Here is a 16,971-nt window from a genome sequence, read left to right on the forward strand (position 1 = left end):
AGAAGTTTGTTAGTGTCTCACTACCGAGGGCCGTGGTACCTCACCGGAGGCAGATGAGAGCCTAACTACTAAAGTGGATGTTGGAACCGTGCAGCAAGTAAACCAAACCAGAAAATGTTACTCTGGTCTAAATTATGAAATTGCCAACATTTAGGCTTGTTTTGAACTTCTTGAAGTTGTTTGTTTTTTTCTGGGGTAGGAATTGCTTCATCTACAATGAAAAATAGAGTATATGCATGAGATACTTTTACTTTAGCTCTGGAAAATCCACACTTTCCAAAATTTCATGCTGATATACTCAGATAAGCTATGTCCAGTAATATGCATGTTACGTTAGAATATATTCTTTTATAAGCTCATATATTTCCATGATTAAAAATAAACACAGCACTAAATTGTACTGCATTTTATTCTGTTTTTCAAAATTATCTTTTATATACCTTGAATATGAAATTAAAGATACCTGGGTTCAACAATACTATTTCGAATAAATGTTATTTTTAACTTAACGGGCACCACGTAATTTTCCATTATAGGAGGAATGAACACCAATGTTCACACACCCAGAATCTGTGTGTGTGTGTGTGTGTGTATGTGTGTGTATGCATGAGCACACACACACACACAGACACACATGCATGCACTGATACTATGGCTTAACGCTGGGCCTGGGTGTTTTTCCTTTTATTTTTGGCTCAAGACTATGTATAACTGTAGCATTTGAGCCACCCCTCCACTTCTGGCTTTTGCTGGTTAATTGGAAATAAGAATCTCGTGGACTTCCCTGCCTGCCCTGGAATCCTGCTGCTCAGAGAAGAAAGGTCAGTTCAGATATCCTAGTAAATTTTCTATGGATTCCAGCACCTCTCAGCTGTCAAACTCATTCAAGTGGCTGTATTCACAAACTGCATGGAAACCCTAATCAACCCAGCTCACCTACAGTGAAAAGAGCCCATCAAACCCCTTCACCGTGAAAGCCAGGCCTGGGCACATGGCCTGTGGACATGGCCCGCCCTGTCTCTCTCTTGTAACTCAAGGTCAGCACTTCATTTGGCTGTGTTGCCTTTGATCACACTGAATCATCACTTATTTTTTATGCCATTTTAGAGTTAGCTGGGTTCCTTTTCAAAGTTGTACTCAACAGAAAAATAGAAGGTAACTGTTATTGTCAAGCCAGCATTTAGGGATTCTAAACTGTAGCCAAGAGGAAAACGAATCCTCAAAGCATTCCACCGCAAACAGCAGTGATCTGCAAATCACAGATTATTTGTGTCATGTGGCCAGTGCCAGTGGCAGATCAGATAACTGAAATCCATTTCGATTTTTAACCAAGCCTAGGTGCCTACAGTTTGCCATAGATCTCAAAGGATATCACACTTACCATGAAGCTTTGCAAGGATGTTAAAAGGAAAAAAATAGAGATTGAAGGCCTATGTGGCTTGAATGCTTTTCAATAGATGTGTTTTCCAACTGCATTTTCTCTGTCTCATGTGTCATAGCTCAGTCAACCAAAGTTACCCTAGAGTTCACAAGAAATTTTCATGAAAGAGTTTTCAACTAGATTACAGAAGTACTTATGGTAGAAAAACTGAATGAAAGTCAAAGTTACTAAGAGAAATTAAAGGGAATAGTTTCAAAATTATCTTTAAAAAATGAGATTGAAGTTTTATCTTTATATTCTTTTTAGTATGTCTTCTCCAATTTTAGCATCATCTGGGCAGTTGCGTGTGTGTGTGTGTGTGTGTCCAACTTTTCAACATGAATTTAACAGTCTGAAAGCAATGAGTCTGTTGGTTTCAGCCATCAATCACAGAGAAAGGACTACGAGCTCTCATGAAGGAAAATGTCACCCTTAAGAGCAGCCTGGGGCAAGCAGAACTGTTAAAACGACCAGGAGCACACAGGAGCAGGTACTGACCTGGAAACTCAAGACTGCCTGGAGATGCACACAGAGATGCCCTTGAACAGCCAGGCCAAGTGGCTTTGGAGAGAAAGAAAGATGCCACTGTGGGCTGAAAACAGAGCCTCTCCCTATCAGAAAGATAGGAAGAGGACAAAAAAGACTGCAGAAAAAAAAACAGAAGAAATGGAATAAGGTACAGAAGAGTGAAGTGAATCTTGAATTTTTATGAGCAGATGTTTCTATGCCCATTCATAGATGGATAAATTAATTAATTAGAAAATCTTTGGCTCCTGGAAGACACTGAGAAGTGGGCAAAGGCCATTTCAGAAAGTCCTTAACTAGCAAGAACAGCCTCTTCCAAGGGTCCCTTCTGATCTCCACCCTTACCTTTCCCTAGCAGGTCCCTGAACCTGAGCCTCCCCAAATAGCTCTGTGAGGCTTCAAAATTCCTAGACAAATGTCCCTGACCCTCTTCACTGACTCCATCTTCCTGCCAGAGGGCCATGGCCACTTCACACTTTGGGGCCAGGGTCCAGGGCATACAACTTCAACCTTTGTAGGTGAACAATAGGTGTCAAGGAGGGAGGAAACTGGGAAGAGAAGGGGCAGATGGGGGAGGAGCAGGAGAAGGAGAAGTTGGGAGGTGGAGGAGGAGGAACAAGCTAGGAGGAGGAAGAAACTAGGAGGTAGAGGAAGAAGCTACAATGAAGACAAAGAAGAAGCTAGGAGGAAGAGGAAGAGGAGGAGTAGGAGGAGGAAGAAGAGGAAAAGAAAAGGAAAGGAAAAGGGAAGAGGGACCAGAATGCTGTTTGGCTTGGTGACATTGAAAAACCAGTCCTTCAGTGGATCTGAGAATTATGAATCACCTGGTCCTTGTGCAGGTGTATTTGTTGAAAGGCTAAAACATGTTTTTTCTTTAACTAATTCGTTAGTCTAACTTAGCTTTTGAATAATCCCACATAGGCTATATTGCCATTGGTGAAAGCAAATAGAATTTCTACTCAACTCTCCTAAGTTCACAGCGGGGCCAGAGCCCAGGAACAAAGAGAAAACCTCAAAGAAAGTCAATTCTGTCAGCTGTGCTTAGAGAAGGACAAAGGATGAAGCTTCCAAGAGGAGAATCTGTGGGAAGGGGAAATATCATGGAAGATGGGCAAGCTTCCTTCAGCAGATTCTTTTGGTGCCATATCTGAGGTGAAGAATCGACTCCAGTAAAAAGAATGTATACCTTGTCTTCGGGTAGATTGCAGGGGAAGAATTTAAATGGGCTTACTCGCTATTTGCTGCTTAATTGCCTTTAACATGCCAGTCTTTGTCACAGAGACAGTGTTTGCCACGGGGTGACAACAAGGCAGGCCCACCCAGGGGAGCTGTACTAGGACTGGAAGGCAGGCCTCACTCCTGAGTTCAGAAATCTGAGTGGGTTTTGCAGCATGCTTGGGCAGGGTGGGGTGAGGCCACTGCCTGACAATTAAGTTATGCGATGGGGTAAGCAAGATCTGGAACATTTGACCCTGTAAAGCAAGGAAGTGCCTCTCAAAACTCCCTGGGAAGGAAGCACTGTGAGATCACAGGTTTAATGGGAGGCAGAGTAGACTGGAGACCTCGCAGGGCCACATTCCAATGGAGAGGTTGCCAGCCACAATGTCAAAGCTGGGGATGGAAGGAGAAACCTCTGGTGCTTTCTGTATCTTTGCTTAGCCTTACAGAATATTTTGAGAAATCAGTCCATTGTGCCAGGAAAGAAAAGCCTAATGGAAGCCTAGCTGAATTTGATATGGTCTCCATCACTCCACATCTAGATCTATCTAACAAATATGCTTTGTTGGTAGAATGGAATTCTTTATGAGTCTTTATCATTTTGGTATGGAGGCAGATTCTGTAATGGCGGCCGACCTTGTTACACAAAGGAATTCAGTACGGAGGGAGGTTCATCTAACAAGGAAAATAGCTAACGTTTTGTTCAAAATCAAGACATGCCATTCTTCAATACATGACTACATGTTACATAAATCTCTCTCTAAGCGCTGAAGAATTAAATGCCAACAAGTGTAGAAAAATCCAAGAATTAGATCTGATTGTCACTGACATAAACAAAATCATCAAATTGGATTTGGCAGTTGTGTGGCTGTGTTAAAGACAAGTATTTTGACATTTCAGCAATGGTCTGAGTAATTGCCTTGTACAGTGGCTTTACACCAAACCCGATTTGTAAGCCTTGTCTGATTCTTCGTTGATAATAGAGTTCTACTCTCGCGAGAGGTTAGATGAATTGGACATGGCCCACAGGGAAAAGGAACTTAAAAACAATAAACTTCATCAGTAGAATAGTGATATTCTAATATTTTTTATTTTAAGATTAAGCACTGTGCTTAAAATACAAAATGGGCTTACTTGTGGAGATTGAAGAACATTGACTAGGGGCTTTCTACTCATTAGCTCTAATTCTGGCCCCGAAGTGAAGAGCATGAAAAGCCATGCGCATTCCAGAGTATTTACTTACTTACCCTGCAGTTGTTGTCTGCACGCTGCTTGCCCCATCCTGACTACTGCTCGTTCCTACTATTGATCTTTAGGGAAAACTGGGTACAATTTGATTAAGAAACCATGAGCATTCATTAGAGCGAGACTAAGTTATGACCGGAGAACACGAATTCAAGCTGACTTCAACATGTGTCCTGAGAGCTCACGGATTCCAAGCAACTATGACAAGCTAAAGCCACAAGTAGGAAGGGGCATTGGCAGGGGCAAGCAAGCAGCGTAGCAAGCTGATTTACAAGGCATAGAGCCAGGAGAACACAAGAAGGGGTGATGTTGGTCAAGCTACATTGTATCATAAAGTCACTTGCTGAACTGAGATACTATTCTACACTACTTAAAGATAATTTAAAGCCGGGTACCTATGGCTCACATCTGTAATCCTAGCTACTCAGGAGGCTGAGATCTGAGGATTGTGATTCTGCCAGGCCAGGCAGAATCTTTTTTTTTAATATATTTTTTATTAGAAGGGTTACATTATATTCGCCAGATAGAAGGCGCATTACTTCACAAACATTGCTAACTTTTCTCATGTTTTTGTCCCCATTTCCCTCCCCTTTCCCCCCATCTTGTTTTCCCCCCTTCCCTAGCCTATTTCAAATAAACAAATAAACATATCAGATAACAAGGTAAGATACTGTAACAATATGAGATAACCAAGGGACAACAAAAGAGATGAGAAATAATACGGTACATTAAGAACAACAATCACACATTATATGGCTCTTGTTTCTGGAGGTCCTTTTATTTAGCCTCACCCTATATGGCCTTATGTATTTAGGTTTTGCCCTATTGTAAACCTCTGCTAGGAGAGTCCAAGGTTTCTACTGATTATAACAAATGAGGGAAGCCATTGAGCCTAAGTTCCTTTGAGTCTGGCTTACTTCACTTAATATGATTTTTTCTAAGTCTTTCCATTTCCTAACAAATGGGGCTATGCCATTCTTTCTGACAGCAGCATAGAATTCCATTGTGTACAAATACCACATCTTGTTGATTCACTCATCAACTGAGGGACATCTGGGTTGGTTCCATATCTTTGCTATGGTAAATAGTGCTGCAATGAACATTGTTGTGCTGGTGGATTTAGTACGTCTTTGTTTCTGGATGATTGGGTAAATGCCAAGTAGTGGAATTGCTGGGTCATAGGGGAGCTCTATTTTTAGCCTTTTGAGGCACTGCCATACTGCTTTCCATAGTGGTTGAACGAGTTTGCACTCCCACCAACAGTGTAGTAGTGATCCCTCCTGGCCACATCCCCTCCAGCATCTGTTGTTATTAGTTTTCCTGATCCTGGCCATTCTAACTAGAGTGAGGTGGAATCTTAACGTTGTTTTGATTTGCATTTCTTTTATGACCAGAGATGTTGAGCATTTCTTCATGTGTCTATAGGCCATTTTTGTTTCTTCTTCAGAGAAGACTCTCTTTAAGTCTTTGGCCCATCTTTTAATGGGATGGTTGTTTCTTTGGATATTAGTTTTGGAGTGATTCAATTTTTTGAGCTGTTGATATATTTTAGATATGAGGCCTTTGTCCGTTGTATGGTTAGTGAAGATCTTCTCCCACTCTGTAGGCTTCCTATTTAGCTTGCTAGCTATGTCCTTTCAGGCAGAATCTTATCTCCAGTCAACTACTCAAAAAATTGAGAAGTGGCATTGTGGCTCTAGTGGTAGAGCACTAGCCTTGAGCACAAAAAGGCTGGGGACAGCACCCTGGCCCTGAGTTTAAGCCCTAGGACCTGAAAAAAAAAATCTAAAATAGTAACATCATATATGCAAAGCAGTTCTCAGAAAGGGAGACAAAGGACAAAGAAATTGTTAGGAAAGCAAGATGCCCAGATCTGCTGGAAGGAGGCGATGGTGCCCCAGCGATGGCCACGGGCCTGGTGGGGTTCCGTGTGTTGGGGAAAGTAGGAGAATCTGCATAGACTCACCGGTCTCCCCAGCTATCTGAGACCGAGGACATGGAGTAGGTTGGAGAACTTAAATAGAATTGTAGTTCATTCTGCTTTCTCATTGTTCACTTACTACCTGAGTGAGAAAAGCAAGTAGTTATGGATTCCACAGAGCCACTGCAAACAACACAAATCTGCTCTCTTTCTCCTCTCTGTCTCTGTCTCTCTCTCAGAAGAAGAAGAAAAAAGAAGAAGAAGAAGTTGAAGAAGAAGAAGGAGGAGGAGGAGGAGGAGGAGGAGGCTAAAAAATGTTAATACCTACTTATTTCATAGTTTTTAGTTGTGAGGCCCATTTTTTTCCTCCCTCCTTCTCTCCCTTCCTTCCTCCCTTCTTTCCCCTTCCTTCCTTTCTTTCTTCCTTCCTTCCTTTCTTGCTTGTCTCCTTTCTCTTTGCAACCTAAATGGAATACAGAAATATTCCCTGAAGAATATTGATCAGAGCGTTGTGGTATTGCTGTGGGAATGCCACATGTGGTGTTAAAGTCTAGGCATATTCAAAGCGAGTAAAAGATTTAAAAGCAAAATGAGAAAATATTTAGAAGCAGTGTCCCCCATCACAAGAATCCCTAACAAGAGTGCATCTGATCAACGTTGAAAAGTCCGTTCCTGGGCAGACCTCCTGTAGACGTGTTCTTTGGATAGAGTCAAGGTGGCCACATAAAGAGTGGATACTTTGCTGCCTGAACTATTCCCTCCTTTCTAACTTCCCATCTGTAGTATGATTTTTATTTAGGGTTTCACAGAGCAATTCCGTCTTGATTATGCCAGCTTTTATACTCCCTACACATCCTCTGAGTCTGCCTTGCCTTTCCAGTTCTGTGGTTTTGGAGCTCTGTCTTGCGCTGGGTTTCTGTCTGCCCGGCCCCACACGCATGCTCATTTGTGGGTGAGTTTACAGGACCCTTCCATGACCTTGACGATCTTGACCTCCACTGCGCCCCCCTTCACTCTGTGGAGCTGTCACAGTTCCCAGGTGTTTCTGACGATGATGTGGTCTTTTGCTAGGATGTTTATATTGGAGCTGTCATTAACATCCATCTTTTTCACTTATATCTTAGGAGAATGTCAGAATATAAATTCGGAAGATAAGCTAATTTCAAATTGTGTTTCTTTTTGTTAACCTAGAGTAAAAATATGTCAAAGCCATGTTCCTCAAGTGTGAGTAATATAAAAGACCGCTTATAAAGAGGAAAAACTCTTTTAAACTTCTAGGTTGAAAAAAATATGTAAAGATAGTATTTCTTAAATATATCTAGGTATAAACTCAGATATAAATAGTTTCTGATTCCATAACTAGAACTCTCAAATAAGAACTTACAAGATGAATATAAGTGAAAGAACAAAGCTGAAGTCAACAATAGATTTTTTTTTCTTTTTTACACCTGCCTCATTTATTATTCAAGGATCAAGGATATTCACAAACAAAACTACTGGAGAATTGAGGATTCATTAGTTCTTGTTTTGTTTTTCCTAGCATATATTTGTTGCATAAGGAAGCTTCTCTGTGACATTCCCAAGTGTGCGTCCAATATCCGTATAATATATACCACTCCCTCTCCCCTTCTTAAAACAATTTCAACAGGTCTCATTGTTCAATGTCTCTTTTCATAAATGTTTATAGAGCATTTCCCCATCTCCAGCCTCACCCTCCTCTCTGTGGCTCTGTCCTGTCCACTGATACCTCCACCCCAACAGGGCCTAGTCTACATTCCCACCATTTTATTAGATACGATTTTACCAAAGGATATAATATTGCTGTTTCAATTTGCATGTTATGTTTTAGTCTAGCTAATATCTCTCTTTCCTCATCCCCTCCCTCTATTATTTAAAACTTTCGGTGCATTTCCTTGTGCCATCTTCATATCTACACGATGCATTTCAATGTTATTCATTCTCTGCCCTTCCCTTTGCTCCTTGCTTGTCCCACTAACCAGTCCTGTAGTTACAATTATATTCTATGTATTTGTTTATTTATGTGCCTGCAGGTATATACATGTATATGTGTATTATGCAACTCTCTTTTGGGGTTTTTATTAATTTAATTTTTGTTGGCCATGGGGCTTGAATTCAGGGTCTGGGCACTGTCCCTGTGCTCTTTTGCTCAAGGTTGGCCCTCTGTCACTTTGAGCTATAGCACCACTTCTGGATTTCTGGTGGTTAATTGGAGATAAGAGTCTCCCTCACTGTCTTTCCTGCCCAGGCTGGCTTCAAGCCGTGATCCTTAGGCTCAACTGCTTGAGTAGTTAGGACTGCAGGTGCGAACCACCAAACTCCTGGCTGTATTATACTTTACTATCTTTAAGTAGTTGTGCAAAGGAGTTCTCTTCATGATCCTTCTGACCTCTTGGCTTTTAAACAGCAGACGTTAGAAAAGTGGCATCAAAGCATTAAAGCGACATCACTTTTGATCCTTCAGTGTTGGCTCTTTCCATCATTGAAAATCAGAACTCAACAGAAAGTGGGTTGTTCACTAATGTATGCATATTTACATCTAGATTCCAAAGATGAGCAAAACTTTTAGTGTTTGGCTTTGAGATTCTTTTTAAACATTATGATCTCTAGTTCCACCTATTTTCCTACAAATGACATTATTTCATTTTTCTTTGTGTCTGAGTAATATTCCATGGGAGACACACACATACACAAATACAAATATATTCATGCATGCATACAAATATATATACATGTGTAGATAGATAGATAGATAGATAGAGACATAGATAATATTCTTCATCTACATATTAGTGGTTAGATAGCTCGACTAGTTCTACCGTTTATCTATTATGAACAGTGCTGCAATAAACATGAGCTTGTTAAAATTCTCTTGCATATTGATTTATACTCCTTCAAATATATGTATAATGGTGGTATGCAGAACTATAGGACAGGTCCACTTATGAAGTTTTTGAGGAAGCTGCACATTGATTTCCTGTATGGTTGTAACAGTTTCTATTTACACTAGTGATGTGCGCAGGCTCCTTTTGTCTCCACATTCTCCACAGCAATTGTAATTTATTTTCTTGATGACTGCCATTCTGATTGGCGTAAGATGGAGTACTGGTATCGTTTTCATTTGCATATCCCTTATGGCTAATGATAGTGAACGTGTATCTATTAGTCATTTGAATTCCTTTTGCTAAGATCTCTCAGGTCAACTCATTTACCCATTTATTAATTGGGCTATTTGTTCTTAAAATGTTTAATTTTCGAACCTTTTTTATTATGGTTATTGATTGAAATCTTTGCTTGTCTTTTGGTTCTGATAATTGTTTATTTTGTTACACAGGAAGTTTTTTATTTCATATAGTTCAACATGGCCACTCTTGTTCTCATTTTCTGAACATAGAAGATAATTGCCTCTGTCTATATTTTTAGTTTTCCTATAGTTTTCTGTAGTAATTTTAGAGTTTCAAATCTGGCATTAAAATCTTTTATTTATTTGGAGTTGATTTTTCAACAGGGTGAGAAATAAAGTCTAGTTTCTGTTTCCTACAGAGAGATAACTAGTTTCCCAAGAGCCTTGAAAATGCCTTTTCTCAGAATATGTTCTCAACTTTTTATCAAAGGTTAGATAACTAGCTGTGTGGCTTAATTTCTAAGTCTTATAGTCTGACATATCAGTCTTTGTGACTGTTCACGTCCCACTGATACCGTGCTGGTTTTGTCATTATTTTTCTGTGTTACAATTTGAAATTTGATATTATAATACAACCAGAATGACTAGTTTTACTCAGAATTAATTTTTTTACTTTGGATTCTTTATTCTTCTTTATGAATATTAGTATTGATTTTTCTGTTTCTGTGATTGAGATTCTGATAGGCACTGCATTGAATTGGTAAGTCATTTTTGGTAATATGGCCATTTTCAAAATATTGATTCTCCTCATCCAAGAATGTGGAAGGCTTTCCCATCTTCCAGTGTCTTCTTTGATTTTTTATGTTAAGGTTTTATAGTTTTTCATGCAAAGGATTTTTATCTTTCTGGTAAAGTTTATTCCCAAGGATTTTATTGTAGTAGTAGTAGTTGTTGTTGTTGTTGTTGTTGTTGTTGTATTTTGGGTTTTTTTCTTTTCTTTTTGTTCTTTTGAAACTACTGTGAATGGAATCATTTCCCTGATATCTTTCTTAGCCTGATTGTTGTTGGTATGAGGAAAAGCTACTGCCTTTTTGTATATTGATTTTATATCCTGCTGTATATCACAAGATATGTATGAGATCTAGGAATTGTTTGGTAGAATTGTTAGAGTTGTTTATGTATAGAGTTAGGTCATATGGAAATGGGGATAATTTGACTTCTACTTTCCCTATTTGAAGCTTCTTTATTCCTTTCTTTTTGCCTTATGTTCTGGCTAAGAATCCTAGGATTATATTAAATAAAAGTTGGAGAGTGAACATCCTTGTCTCATTCCTAACTTGAATTGATTTCAGTTTTTCCTTGTTTAGCATTATATTGTCCAGAGATTTGTTACATATATCTTTTTTTATGCTGAGACACATTTTCTCTATTCCTAGCTTCTCCAGAGATTTTATCATAAAAGGGATATTGGATTTAATCATAGACTTTTACTGCACCATTTGAGATGATTTTTGTACTTTATTCTATTTATGTGTTGTATTACATTTATTGATTTACATATGGTAAGCCATTCTTATATCCCAAAATGAAATCAACTTAATCATAATGTGCAACCTTTTTAATGTGTGCTTGACTCACTTTGCAAAAATTTTATTGAGAATTTTTGCATGTATGTGTGCATGTATGGCAGATCTTCTGTAGTGAGGATATTAACCCAAATGTTAATTAATCTCTTCTGGAAACACCTTCACTATATTCATCCAGAAATAATGTGTTACTAACTATCTGGTCACCCCATGGGCCAATCAAGTTGATGCTTTTTTTCCCTTAATTTTTTTTTCTTTAAAATACCCTGCATAAGTACTCTGCCATGTCTTCAAACCTCCCACCACGTGCTTAGAAGGCATTTCTTCTATTTTCCTGTTGTTTTCAATGCAACCTTGCAAAATAATACACAAGCACACTGCTAAGTATATCTTTCACCATGTGGATGCAAAGTTTGTCATTCTCAGCCTTTTCTCTCACAGAAAAACATACCTTCAACCCTACCTATGCCATAATGCTGAGCAAAAAGGAGAAATAGCTCAGTGGTTTCTTGGGTAGGCTTGGAGTACAAGTTCCTTATTAGAAACTCAATAGATTATGTGATCCATAGTTCTTATCTCAAAGAAACAGGTTTCTAGAATAATTTCATTACCATGGTTAATATTATAAATGACTACACCTAATACTGTAGAATTATTCTATTGAAAAGACCACAGAAGAACATTTCTTACTGATAGAGAGCATTTATAAATTTATATCTATATCAGTATGGGGATATGCATATTATTTATTTACTTAGTTATTTCATTTTACAATTGGAGAAAGACAAGCAAAAGAGTTGAGAAATGAGAATGTGGTAGACAAAACAGGAAAGCAGTGGCAGTAAGGCTGCCCCAGAGGAGACAGACCCTCCCCCGCTAGGCCTTTCCAGGAAAGAGCCCCTCCCCAGTTGCAGTGCAAGAGTCCATTACAAGTGTGACACTGCCTCTTGGAGGAAACAGGGGTGGTCCTAAGACCCAGCAAACTGCAACAACAGCATGAGCAGCAGTTCTGTCTCCATTCTCATCTTGATGAATGTAGAACTGGCCCAGGGGCCAAGAAACAGGATGCAGTGAATAATGCACTAGAATCTAGTTACCGCCTCTCCTGCTCTGGCCCCACAAAATCATGGCAGAATATTAGGAACAGCTGACAGGCTGTGTGCATTTCTAATGATTAGAAATGGGATGGCATCCGAAGGCCCTAGAAAGCCTGGGCGTCATGAGAGGGCCTAAATGGCAGTCCTGGAGTTACAATCAGAGCTCAGGCAGCAGCTACAGCCCCTTTGAAGAGCTGGTGTCTTTGTGGCTCTTGAGACATGTGTTTTCTGGACAGATTTGTGTTCTTCCCAATCTCAGCCTTGGTCACTGATAGTCATATAGCTATGTAAGAGTGTATCACTGCATGGAATGAGAGTGACATTTCTGTGATTAATTCTCCTTTTGAACAGCTGGCTGTCCCAACTCCTTGATTAAAGAGCTCCATCACTTCAGGATTCTGGGAGAAGAGCAGGTAAGTTAGACTCTCAAAGGCCTCATCATGGTGCTATGAAAGACAGACGCTAATGAGACAGTTTGGGCTCTCCCCAGGGAGGCTGAGTGTGTCTCCTGACCCACGATGCCCTGAACTGGGGAAGGAGACCTTGCTGGAGAGCAGTGTGAGGATACTGTTTTCCTCTTCTATCCATCACACCTGACAGGTTATTAATTGGTACATCTGCTCTCTGCCAGAGCGTTTCATCTCGAGACTCAAGCAGTAAGCAGGCACTGTGTGTTGGCAGAGGAGAAAACAAATAAATGCACATGAACTATTTGTGGGATTTATAGTCACTGGCATCTATCACGTGGGGTCCACAGACAGATGTAGAAACTCTATCAGGACTTTGAACTGGGTGCATTATCTGTGTTGTATAGTAGCCACTTTATATAGATGAACCTGTGACGTATAAAGTATTGCCTGCGTGAAGGGCAAACTATTTAAATATATTCAATGTGTGTGTGTGTGTGTGTGTGTGTGTGTGTGTGTGTGTGTGTGGTGTGTATATAAATATATATGTATGTATATATTTATGGGGATAGTATAGTGGTATATGTGGGATATGGAGTTATATGTGTATATAAATATATATGTATGTATATGTATATATACATCTATGTGTATATATGTATGTCTATATATGGGGGAGCGCATAGGGGTATATATGGGATATGGAGTTGTGTGTGTGTGTGTGTGTATAATTAGGACTACTTACAATTAGACTTCCATATCCATGGGTTCTGTATCTATAGATTCAACTGACACAGACAGAAAACCCTTAAGGAAAAAACAGTGGAAAAGAATATGGCAATAAAAAAATAGTTCAGGGGCCGAGAGTGTTGCCTAATGGTAGAGTGCTTGCTTAGCATGTATGAAGACCCGAGTTTGATTCCTCGGTACCACATATATACAAAAAAAGGGGGAAAAAAAACAGAAGTGGTGCAAAGGCTCAAGTAGTAGAGCTTTATCCTTGAGAAAGCCCAAGGATAGTGCTTAGGCCCTGAGCTCAAGCCCAGGACTGGAAAAAAAGAAATAGTTCAAATGTAAAAAAAAATACTAAATAATATGTATATATCATTTGAATTATAATAGGCAATGGTAATATAGAGCAATTTAAGGTATATAGGAGCATTATGTGGATTAGATGTAAATAGTATGGCATTTTATATGAAGGATTTGATCACCTTAGATTATCTTTGCCCACTCTGACTAGGCAATATACAAACAGAGTCTGTGAGGTTTTATTTCTTTTGTGTGTGTGTGTGTGTGTGTGTATGTGTGTGTGTGTGTGTGTGTGTGTGTGTGTGTGTGTAGTGAAGTTTGGTTACCCAAGTCTAATAAGAGATCAAAACCAGAAAGAACTATGTGAACGTGAAAACATTTTAATGTCCTTGAATTAACCAATTGTTGATTGCCTCCTCCATTTGTTGATATAGTTAGTTTTTAGAATACCAGGCATAAATTTTATTCAAACACAAGTAAAACCAAATTTAGTTACTGACTCCTGCAACACATCTTATTTAGGAAAGCATTTATCTTTGACTGTCATTTTCAGTGATAACTGGAGAAGCTTCCCGACGGCAGGATCTCTTTTATCCTGACATTTCTGTTCAGATAATGGTGCCTTTCTTCTAACTTGTACCAATATTTACAAACTGTCCCATATTTGTTTTAGAAACACTGGGTAATTTGTAGGGAAAAGGCCAACTGTAATCATCTCCTAACATTTGCATTCTCTTGGAAATTTAATAGAGCCATAATAGAAAGTAATATTACCTTGATTATGCAACATAGTTCATCCTAGCAATAGTGAACCCTGTTCCTCCCTTCTGTCCTTCATTGAGTACCTGGTATGTGCTGTTTTATTAGTCTTGTTTACAGGAATAGAATGGCAGGAAAGAAATCATCACTCACATTCTGCTTAGGGAAAGCTGTTCCATTGTGTAGACATGGTGATACATTTATGATGGTAGATGGGCAGAGCTGTCACTGGGGCCAGGGCAGGATGCGGCGAGGAGAGAAGGGGCAGACGTGTGAAGCCACACCTGTGTGCAGAAGTGAGCTTCTACTTCTGTCTGTGGAACAGGAAGCGAGACCATCACTAAGAGGGGAGATGGAGAAAGTGATGTATGACAGGAAGGAAAAGGTAATGAATGCGTCACTGAGGAGCACAGACCCTGGATGAACTTGGGAAGTGGATGGATTGGTGGTGAGGTCAGGTGCCCACTGGTGTGGGCAAACAGCACGGGGCATGAGAATAACCACCACAGGCTTCTGCCATCCGCAGACAGCAAAACTGGCACGGAGGAAAGCAGGGGCGACCACATCCCGAGGGAAGAGCGAGGTGATGGACACATCCCGAAGGGAGAGATAGGTGATCGGCACTGTGAGTTCAGAGAACTCTTGGAGCTTAGGCTCTGGAGGAAGCTGGAGGCAAACACAGGATGTGAGGTGGATACTTGAACCCAAAGGTCTGGAAGTCTCTCGGTCATTGCTCCAGGATCGGCAGTGAGGGAGCCAGGGAAGGCCCCGGAATGCTGGGGGTGGCCTGTGGAGGACAGAGGAATGAAGCTAAAGCTGTGACCGTGGAGAATGAGGGCAGGCTGGCATCACCACGGAGTCACCACTCCTCCAGATCTGCCTTGGCCTCAGCCCTGGAGGGGAGTGGCCAGCTAAGGCTGAAGAGCTGAGGTGGACAGGGCTTCCGCCCACCAGGGGCCTGAAAGCTGGAGGCAAAGGAAGATGTCCTGCTGCCTGGGGCCACACACAGTGGTGCAAGTCCCAGAACCTGGACACCCACCCTGACTCCCCATCGTGGGGCCAGGATCTCATGGACCAGGCAGCTGGATGTTAGTGGGAAATGGGTGTCGTGGGTGAGAGCCAGGAGCGAGAGCTGGGCCATCTCAGAGAGACAGATCAGGCCAGCCAATGCTTCCTGACTGATATAAACAGGACATGTCCTCAGAGACTTTTGTAATGGTGATGGTGAGGGAGGACAGGACCAGGAGTGGGGTGAGGCACTGGAAAGAAAGCAGGGTGCCCCAGCTCGTCCCAGGGTGGGGGATATGGAGGCCTGAGGGGGTGCAGCCTGCAGGACACACCCAAGCTCTGGGCACATTCTCCAGGAACTCACATGACTGGGGGAAATGAAAACTGTGTATCCATGTGTGTTTCAATACCCTCCCACAAAACATTTTTGCCCCAGTAACCTGAGTTTTCCTTTTGTATGGAAGGAGAATGGGACTCCGCCATATCTTGGAATTCTCATACATAAGGTTGCAAAGAGAGTGTCATATTTAAATAATTCTGATTTTCAATACTGTTTATACTCCTCCAGTACACCAGGGTAGTAGCAGCATAATACACATTACACTAAATATGATGTTCACTTACAGTGTGAATTAGTAAAAACCTACAGGTTCCCGTTAATTGCTGAATCCATTGCTGATAGCAGAGGTATATGCCAGTATTTCATTTCTTTGAGTGTGATTCCTTTCTGTTTTCATTGACCTTTAAGAGGTGTTTTGAGTTTTGAGATCTGGATTACAAATGAATCACTAAACGCTATAAGCCATTATCTTTTGAAATGAAACGTAAACTCCTTGGAATTTAAATAATATATTTACATTAGCTCTGGGGCCCTTCTCTGATTTGCCTTGATAATGCATAGTCATAAAGTTGATTCAGCTCTGCAGCCTAGTTTTTTCCGCAAGGTTATGATCGTGTGGTGGGCAAGTAAAATCTTTCTAAAGGCCAAGGTAAGTCCTACAGAACACAAGTCATGTGAGAAGCCTGGAGCTCACACAAGGACTGGAGACCTTAAAGAAGAGCGGGCTTATGTAGGGGAAGCCAGCAGTAGGGAGAGGGGGGAGGTGGCCAGACTCCAGGAAGGTAGATGTGTTTTCATGGCCAGGACTTGTCTGCATAGGAGAGAGCTCAGCATGGAGGAGGACATTGTGAGATATTCTCTAAGTAGAAATACTGCTGGGGACTCCTTGCTCCTCAGAGAAATAGAAAGTATGCTGTCCACAGGATGGGAAAGGTGTCAGCCTGGGCCGGAAGAAAAACAAACAGTGCTCTGCAGAAGCATACCAAAACCGTGCATGAGGATGCCGTAAGCACCCTTCTGAGTCTGTGACCGTACCTTAGAAATCATGACCTAGAAACGAGTCATTTTGTTCAACAGCACTCTATGGAGGAGGGTGAGGAAATGTTACAGAGCCTGGTTTTGCCAGCGAGACCAGGTGAAGAAGACTGTGAAGACCTGCATTTTCCAGAAGGTGCTTATGGCCGAGGAACCTGTGTCAGACCAGGAAGTTAGTTCAACTTGAAGAGGGCCAAAAGCCAAGGAGAAAGGCTGGATTGACGTTTAGACATCTG

The 16,971-nt window shown here is 40.8% G+C and overlaps 1 protein-coding gene across 1 annotated transcript in view; it reads left to right on the plus strand.

Moving 5' to 3' along the window:
- The window catches only part of Prkn (parkin RBR E3 ubiquitin protein ligase), a 912,456-nt gene that overhangs the window by 766,687 nt on the left and 128,798 nt on the right, over window positions 1-16,971 (plus strand). The window contains 1 exon segment of the mRNA XM_090337856.1: window positions 12,506-12,567. Coding sequence (XP_090193982.1) covers window positions 12,506-12,567 — 62 coding nt within the window.

Source organism: Megascapheus bottae, chromosome 8, assembly GCF_031878675.1.
Source record: "Megascapheus bottae isolate mThoBot1 chromosome 8, mThoBot2.hap1, whole genome shotgun sequence".
Taxonomy (NCBI): domain Eukaryota; kingdom Metazoa; phylum Chordata; class Mammalia; order Rodentia; family Geomyidae; genus Megascapheus; species Megascapheus bottae.